The 9,633-nt window shown below is 39.8% G+C and overlaps 1 protein-coding gene across 1 annotated transcript in view; it reads left to right on the top strand.

The window, feature by feature from the left end:
- LOC129755598 (uncharacterized) overlaps positions 1 to 9,633 on the top strand; it is a 379,672-nt gene that overhangs the window by 328,750 nt on the left and 41,289 nt on the right. Inside the window, exons 2-6 of the mRNA XM_055752171.1 lie at positions 475 to 694; positions 4,542 to 4,799; positions 4,868 to 4,979; positions 5,044 to 5,236; positions 5,309 to 5,517. Coding sequence (XP_055608146.1) covers positions 475 to 694; positions 4,542 to 4,799; positions 4,868 to 4,979; positions 5,044 to 5,236; positions 5,309 to 5,517 — 992 coding nt within the window. The remainder of the gene's footprint in view (positions 1 to 474; positions 695 to 4,541; positions 4,800 to 4,867; positions 4,980 to 5,043; positions 5,237 to 5,308; positions 5,518 to 9,633) is intronic.

Here is a 9,633-nt window from a genome sequence, read left to right as displayed (position 1 = left end):
TAGAAAGCTACAGTTTTTTTTTTGCATTCGAATGAATTAAATGAGAACAAGATACTCGATGCTTCAGATGCTACTTCTGTGATATTGTAAGAAAAGCTTCTTGCTATCACAAAAAACATCCAACCACACGGTTTAAGCTTAGCAAAGTTGTTCCGATGATTTGGTGCACCGGAAATTGGAAGCATGTTATTTCAGAATAAATTACTTGTGGGGGGCTGCTCTTGAAAATGGATAGTGGTAGACTTTTGATTATCGATGATTGAGTCTACCTTCGATTTAAACAAAAAATTTAAGAATTTCGTAGAGAAACATTCAATGCAAATATAAGAAGAAATATAATGTTTGATGTTTGATAATAAACTTTGTGATAAAAAGATATATTTTCACTGAATAAATATTTTTTAAATGACACCATTTTAAAGCTAAATCGATTCAACTAACCTTATTCTATTTCCCTTTTTTTACAAATTACAGATGAATTCTGCGAAGACTATCCGCATAATCTGATACCGACGCCCGGCTACTGGATCGAGTGTTCCCGGCAGAAGATATCGTTTCCGAATCAGCACACGATTTGGGATGACAGTGATTCCGATCACGAGGAAGCGGCCAGGGGTGGCTTCGCGGACATCCAGCTGGAGCGGAACTGCAGTGATCTGTACGAGGGGGACGAGGATTCCGACAATGTGCCAAGGTATGCTCCTAACTTCAGATCTGTCAAAATAGAAGACGTTTTCAGAAAATTATCAGTTATTAGGTAGTTCGGGGCTTTTTCGACAACATGTTAGATCTTTTAATCTATTTGAAAATGACTGTGATAGTGACTTCATAATTGTGTTGTGTTTGTCACACTCGTCATACTTTAGGGTCCAATTTTAGTCCTACTAATCTGACGCCAATATACTGCTATCGAAATGTTAACATTTAAATAGAAGTTGTACTGACGAAGAGTTCCGTGTGCTACGAAATTTTACATATACAACGGGGCCCAACGTTTAAACATGGTCCTTCGAGCTAGATCATTTCATCATCGGTACTAGTCGCTGAATTGTTCAAACAAAACAAAAATACAGTCCACCAATACATCCCCAAGTAACACCGATAGTTTTATTTTATTGGACTCCTAAAGCCCCTTATAAAACCGAAACTTCATCTAGTAGCCCACTATAAAACTTTAGATGTTACAAGGGATCATTTGCTTTCAGAATGTGCCGACATTTATTCACCAAGTCATGAAAAACCTTCCTGCTGTAGGCGTCACACAGCCTGTAGCTTCTGTTTGCCACCTGAAACGTTTATCTGAAACATCCACGCAAATAGACTCAAATCCAGTTCAACATCTGCGTCTTCGTTTGTTTGGCTGCTACTAATAATGAGCCTCACTTCCGACGCATTCATCGCAGCGTTAACTCGGTTTTGCTCCCAAAGATGATATCAGTCAAACATAAAAGTGACAGCGCCTCCTATTAGTAGTGAAAGAATACAGCTAAAAGATTTTCGTTTGGAAGTTATCGGAAGAATTAACTCTATCGCACTCTACAACTTCTCATCAAGATCTCCCCGAAGGGTTGTATGATGCCTGCTTCTTATTCGTGGAACCTGCATTGATTGATTCTTGATTTCGTTTAGATGCTAACCACTACGATTGTTTAGGCTCTTTCCGAAGCCAACCTTACCTCACCACCTTCTTATAATCTGTCCCATTAGCAAAACTAACAGAGTATTCTCCAAATTGTTCTTAAGGGTCCGATTGTACTTAAAGGACCGGTGCCGATTGTCCAACGCATAGGGCCGAGAGAAAGATTTACACTGCTGGCGATCCGGGGCCGGTGTTTTCACTGGCTGCCAGCCAAGATTTTCGTCAACTGCGTGGATTACAGTGGCGAGACTATGCCACCATCGCTAAATCTGGTGATGTTTCAGGGATTCGCAAACGTAAATTGGGCTTTACTGATCCGGATTTCGAAGCCTTTCTTGCTACCACCATCAGGCCTTATCTGGCTATCAAAATACTGGAAGCAATCCCATCTCTAAACTTGTTGCCCAACTACCATGAAACCATGCCTAGAGAGGTATTGAATTACTGCTTGTCAAGCAGTACTTCAATTCATATGCAACGATGTCAGTCGAAGTTATTGATTTTCAATGCCAAAAGACACGAAGTTACGGAGTTGGAATCCAGCTTGTTTTCGTCGGCGTGTAGCGTCCATTTCCTTCTGGATTTCGCTCAGGATCATGTTTCAAAGTACTTTGCTAGTTGTACCGATAAACCTTCAAATCCGACAAAAGCGCCGCACACCATCAGAAAGCTTCAACACGTCACACAACCAGAAGACCATCCATAGTAACTCACGTAGCTTAGTAACGACCCCAATCGGTGGCGACGCCCGAAGAATTGACGAAGGAGCAGCGATCGTGTTCGTAATAACGAGAGAGCAATGACCTGAACTCTCGGTTCATGGTCGGTCAAAGGTGACTACCTGGTGCTGGCTCACTTCCAAAAGTACTACAAAACTACGAATTACAAAGTGCACGACACATCCAGCACAAAAAAGCCAGCTAAGTGTATAAATCCAGATACTTGGTAAACCATGAGACGCCGAATTGCCATTTTGTTCCCACTGCAATACGAAACACTAACGCCTGATTCTTAAACAAGACCCCTAAGTCTTTGTCCGTAAGCAACCATTTGGCGGAACAGAAGTCAACCTTGTCCCTGGACCCTAATCCTGAATCAGCCTTGGTATTGGTCTCGATCGTCACGGATAGCCGTTTCATCCGGGTGATCATACGTTGGAGGTTTGTGGTCGATTCCGAATCACGAACACTTCGGATCGACCAACCAGTTCCTTCGCCCTCGTAGCCGACATTCCCGGGAGGAAAGTCAAGTTTTCCGATCGAAATCGGAACAATATTGCAGTTGGTCAGCCGTAGTGTCACCATCGTCGCAGCTCCGCCATCTTTAGTACAACATACAGGGTGTGGCCCTAAAGCGTACCGTAACCATTTTGTTGAGGTGTTTAGGAATTGTTGTGGCATTTTGAATAAAATTCGAGAAGTGCATATTTGGGTTTTTTTTTCCTGATCTTAAAGTTCGAACTCCCTGCGATTACCTGCTAAGCGAGCTGCCCTGGGGCCTAATAAAAAGACTCCCTGTAACGCCGGTGGGGTGGTAGGTTTTAAACTTACACCAATGCCTGCGCTTCGTTTGTTGCAAGCACCAAGATGGCTCCTTCTCCATTTTCGGCTTCATGCAAACGTGGTCAACTTGATTTTCTGCTCGGCCATCTAGGGATACCCAAGTGACCTTATGAGCTGGACAATGAGGAAAGAGCGATTCACCGATCACCATGTTTTCGTTGCCATGCTAACTTCACATACAGAGGGTATCCGAGGTCCAAGAGTGTGCAGTGCCAAGCGTGACTCCAAAACAATTAATCGGCTTACAACGAGACGAGCTGACGATCCCACTTAGAGTCGTTGCGCGGAAAGGTAGGACCTTGTGAAAGAACGCCTAAATTTTCACGAAAAAAGATGTAAGTATATGTTGAAGGTGACTTTATGGGTATTGCTTTGAAGAGCTCATGTGCGAGTTTGACACCTTGAAAAGAAAGTTTTGTCGTGGACTTCAAGGCCGTAGTGCCGTATGGCCGTGAAAGAGTAGAAATTTGAATGAAAATAGTGAAGCTCCGCATAGCTCACGATTTAATCAAAGGATTAGTGATAACCGATAAAACACAGAGATTTCTGTAGGAGGACATACAACAGAAATCTTCAAACAAAAACACTGATATTAATGGTTAAGCAGCTACTAATGTTCAGTTACACGTGTGCTGTAGCCATGGTTGACCAGCGGCTTTAAAAATGCAACTCAGTGAACTTTTCGTTCTGAAACACTTGCCCTGCTCTGTTAAGACGCCAGGCGTACACCCAATCAAAGAGCAGAGAACGCTTCGCCAGGGTGAGAGCAAGTGAAAAAAATCATCATATTAAGTGTAGAGGAACAGCGCTAAAGCAACTCAGTAGGCTTGGTTCTTTCCCAACAAGAAAAGGAAGAAGAAGAAGCAATATCGTATCGTGCTGTTTGTTTGCCTACTGTGGTAGTAAGAGAAGGGAAAAATGCACTTCAGTTGTGTGTTTCGGGATTTCTCCTGCTCACACAGTAGTGTTGCTATTGGGGCACCGGTTTTGCTCGGCACTTGGCTTCGGCTGTACTCGAAAACAAGTGTAGAGCATTTCGGAATGAAGTGTGGTGCTCTACAAATCGTAGAAGATAACGGTGCGATTTACATAGCGCACTGTTGGATTTGAGAAGTGCGAACCAACCATGGTTAGCCATAAGCGCTTTTTTTACATAACATTTCCACTTTTGGTAAATGGTTTACATATTATTTAAGTGGATGCCTCATCAAATCCAAAAGTTTTTTTAGTTATCGTTACAGTAAATAATGCACCATCATTTTTTTGACAACATTTTCATTCGACAACTGACTAAAATACCACACTTTTTCACTCAAATATCTAACTACTCCCGTTTCCAGGAAAAAGACGGCGATCGAGGAGCAGTGGGAGCAGCAGCAAGCCTTCGAGCTCACCTCGGTCGAGCAGGAAACGTACGAGAAGTACTTCTACGGGGGCGAACACTGGAACTACTTCACCAACGACGAGGACCTCGGCCCGGTGATCCTGTCGATCAAACAGGAAACGATCAACGGGCGCGATCAATTTAGGATACTAGTTAGAGCTATATCGTACACCGTACATGGACTGATACCAGCCTCTTGTGTTTTTGCTGATAGGTAGTGTCGTACAATTTGTAGAAAGTTTATTCTGGATTTTAAATTTTGATTTTGTATCTCTCCAACAGGTATAATAGGGAAGAAGTAGTTAGATCGTTAGGTAAAGAAGTAAACTTAAATCCACCTTTAACGCTCGGACAATTGCCAGATACTCCGGAAGAGCTCCTAAAATTGGATCAGGTAAATTATACCTACCTCAACATAAGGCGATCTTATTTACAACACAACTCCTTCTTTCCCACAGGTTTTCATAAAATCTGAACTGAAGGTGGGCGTGATCTACGTGAAGGAGGGTCAATATACAGAAGAACAAATTTTAGACAATAATGAAAATTCGCCGTTATTTGAGGAATTTTTACAGCTACTAGGTGATAAAGTTAGGTTACGAGGTTTTGATAAATACAAAGGCGGCCTTGATACTGTTCACGATTTAACAGGTACCTATTACATGCTTAATCTTAATATTTTTTCAATGGCAACTAAATTGGGAACATTTCTCCTTCACTTAGGACTTTACTCGGTTTATACAAATTGGCGATCGATAGAGATTATGTTCCACGTGTCCACCCAGTTGCCGTACGAGCGCCACGATCCGCAGAAGCTTCAACGAAAGCGGCACATCGGCAACGACATCGTCTGCGTGGTGTTCCTGGAGGCGGACAACACCGCTTTCAGCCCGGCCTGCATCAAGAGCCATTTCCTGCATACTTTCATTTTGGTAAGTAGCCACTGGCTTCTAATTATTATGCTGAATTCCATGCTTTGCTTAAATCACTTAAAATTTGCTAGATCTGAACTGAGCCAAGTTGTTAAAGTCTGCTTCATTTAATATTGGAACAAATTCTTTTGCTCATTGCGGCGCTTCTAGTGGACGGATTTGGAAACTTTTTTCACCCACGTGTCGGGAAATTCATTACCTTTCACCATGTATTTATGTCATAACACCAAACGATAGCATTTTGTAAACAACCGCCATGGAAGCCGAACGGAGAGATCAAATTGTGCACAGTTTTCTTGAAAATCCATTGTTGTCGGCATCGAAGCTTGCTAAACAGCTTAAAATGCCCAGAAATACCGTATGGCGTGTTATCGAGCAGTACAAGGAAACATTAACGACGGCTCGGAAGCCGCATTCGAAGCGTCGGAGTGGAACTGTCGACCGGAAACTGCGTGGGAAAGTCATCAAGGCCGTCAAGAGGAATCCCAATCTTTCAGACCGCGATTTGGCAAATAAGTTCCAGGCCGCTCACAGTACGGTGCGACGAATTCGTCTCCGGGAAGGAATCAGACAAATCCCAGGTCAAAAATTTTATTTGGCGACGGCTCGGGGGGATGTACACTGCCGGCCAAAAGTTTGGGATCACCCACTGAAAAACATGCAAATTTTGATCGTTCATATCTCAGCCGTCTTAGGACATATTGAAAATCTTCTGATCTCATTTGAAAGATAATGAGCAATAGCTATTTCGGAGGTATTTTGCCCAAACATAATGTTTTAGTTTTGAACTTAAAACTTAACCTAAAGTTATACCATTTTCAAAAAGTCGCACTCAATATTCAAAGCCGATCATCTCGGGATAGGGTGGACCAAATCTCAAAATTTGAGTGGCATTAGAATTCCTGTTCTTTACTTCTCAAAACACAATCAAAAAATTTTGTGAAAAAATTCAAAAACGTATTTTTAATTAATAAAATAGACACTTGAGTCATCGTCCAAAAGTTTGGGATCACCTCTTTGTATGATGAGTTTGGGATCATTCTTATAAAAACATGGAAATTTGTTTTATTCATATCTTTCTCATCTAACATCTTATTGCAGATCTGAAGGGTTCATTTGGAAGCTAAGGACTTGTTGTTTTTTAATAAATTCATTCAAAAATTATATTTTGAAGTGATAACCATAAAAAAATTACCTGAAATTAATTGTTTTTTTGAAAGTTCCCAGATTTTTTTCATAGTTCTCACCTTAAAATATAATTTTTGAATGAATTTATTAAAAAACAACAATTCCTAAGCTTCCAAATGCACCCTTCAGCTCTGCAATACGATGTTAGATGAGAAAGATATGAATAAAACAAATTTGCATGTTTTTATAAGAATGATCCCAAACTCATCATACAAAGAGGTGATCCCAAACTTTTGGACGATAACTCAAGTGTCTATTTTATTAATCAAAAATACATTCTTGAATTTTTTCTCAAATTTTTTTGATTGTGTTTTGAGAAGTAAAGAACAGGAATTCTAATGCCACTCAAATTTTGAGATTTGGTCCACCCTATCCCGAGATGATCGGCTTTGAATATTGAGTGCGACTTTTTGAAAATGGTATAACTTTAGGTTAAGTTTTAAGTTCAAAACTAAAACATTATATTTGGACAAAATACCTCCGAGATAGCTATTGCTTATTATCTTTCAAATGAGATCAGAAGATTTTCAATATGTCTTAAGACGGCTGTGATATGAACGATCAAAATTTGCATGTTTTTTAGTGGGTGATCCCAAACTTTTGGCCGGCAGTGTACCTGCAAAATTTAAGTTCGTGTTTGCGGATAAATTCGCCCGCGAGTACATCATTTGGCAGGGGATATGCAGTTGTGGACAGAAAACCAAAGTCTTTCTCACTGACAAGACAATGACATCAGAAGTCTACAAAAAAGAGTGCCTACAGAAACGGATTCTGCCGTTTATTCGTGCCCACGACCGTCCAGTAATGTTTTGGCCGGACCTCGCAAGCTGCCATTACAGCAAAACGGTTATGGAATGGTACGCAACGAACGGGGTCAGCGTAATACCGAAGGACCTCAACCCCGCAAACTGCCCCCAGTTCCGGCCGATAGAGAAATACTGGGCAATCACGAAGCGGAGGCTTAAGGCAAAGGGAAAACTTGTTAGGAACATGACTCAAATGAAGAACTGGTGGAATCAAATCGCCAAAACGGTGGACGAAAAGGGTGTGCGCCGCCTAATGTGCCGTATTACGGGAAAAGTACGAGAATTTCTTCGAAACAGCAATGAATTTTTTTTTATTATTTTTTTTTTATGAAAGAGTAAAGAAAATGCTACATTTGTATGAAAAACAAATTATGAATTCGTTAATGAATGACTGAACTACACGCAATTGTTTGTGTTCCAATATAAAATGAAGCAGACTTTATACTTACTTCCATGAATGTATTACAGTGGTAATTAACAGATGCTTCAGGTCCATCTTACACAAATAATTTAAGTTACCAAACAACATCAATTATCCGGATTGTGTGATCGATTTGCAACACACGCATTAAAAAAGAGGAAGCATCCGATACCCAAATTAATAGGATCAATAACTTGAGTTTCGCATATTTTCACACATTCGAAATATTGGCGGACGGCGAAAATTAACTATTCAAATGTAGTCGGAAGCGAAACTTCCACAGGACAATATTGACAAAGGGCACACAATTCGGTCGTGTGAAATGCAAACAATCCCGCCGAAGGGTGGCTGAAATTCTATGAACTGAAAAATATTGGAACTGTCCTCTGTTGTTCGAATGAACCTTATGAATGCTTATGTTATTGTCAAACGTACATCTATCCTTCAAATAAACTGCAATTTCAAACCAATTTCAAGCATAACATTATAACGACAAAAAAATTTAAACAGAAAGTAGCAAAATTGTCTGTTAATTGAAGTTTTTCAGCAATGCAAAATGCAATCTTATACACATATCTTCATAAAATTGAATTGAAACTCAGAAATAACTGTACCATTTTTTTTTTAATTTGGCATTATTTGAAACCCTCCCCGAAAGGTGGGAAGACTCCCTTACAAATTAAACACAATGTTCGTTTCATACTTATCTAATACGAGAACTATAGTAATTAAATAAATGGAACCAATTTTGGCATGAGGTATTGTCAATGCAGTTGAAATCCGAAGTTTTCATGCGCTGGTGATTGGCAACCTTGCCAACCAGTAGAGGTGCCAGGTGTCCTGATAAATCAGGAACTGTCCTAGTTTTCGGAAGATCGTCCTAGTTTTTTAAATTTTTCTGATTTTTGAAAAATTATCTTCACAGTCTACTAAATTTTCCTGATTTTCAAAAAAAACTTAAATTGTAATTAAATTTATTTAGAATATCAGGATATCGAACAATTTCAACTGAAATAGAAGATATTTAAATGGTGTTTTTCCATATAAATGCAGGCCAGCAAAAATTCTGCTCGCCTCAGTTACATAAATTAAAGCGTCTACAGTAACTGTACCTTAACTGTACTTCTGTTCAGCGACAATATCTTGGAACAAAACATCATTCTATGATGGTTTAAGATTACTTCTTTCTTCCAGTCGAGCATTGAAAGGGACTCGTATACATTTGTACATGGTTTAACGGAAATTTTGGTCGAAGTGTGGACTTTTTTTTTGGTCATCAAGCCACATTTTGACCTCCACTAATGTCTATTATGCAGTTCCGAACTACTCATATTCCATCGTATTCACAAGAATCATTGAAAATCAGGTTTTTTTCTAAAAATTAGGGGAAAACGCTACAGAGCAATGATTTACTATTACCAGAGGAACTAGCAACCATACTCTAAAACGAAAAATAAAGTGAAGAAAAACTAGTAACATACCTAAAAAGATGTGCATTGTACGATGAAATCTAAGATAAGTATCATGTGAGTTCTTTAAAACGAAAAGGGTGAAAGCTAAAGGTTAATCCCTCTCAAAATAAAAAAAATATTAAAAAGGGAAAAAAACGAAGGCTTTGAAGGTTATCTGGTTGCGTCTCGAAAAATCAGGCAAATCCTGAAAAATTAGGCACACTGGCAGCCCTGCATATGACCTTAAGTA

This window comes from Uranotaenia lowii, chromosome 3, assembly GCF_029784155.1.
Source record: "Uranotaenia lowii strain MFRU-FL chromosome 3, ASM2978415v1, whole genome shotgun sequence".
Taxonomy (NCBI): domain Eukaryota; kingdom Metazoa; phylum Arthropoda; class Insecta; order Diptera; family Culicidae; genus Uranotaenia; species Uranotaenia lowii.
This window is presented reverse-complemented; position numbering and strand designations above follow the sequence as displayed.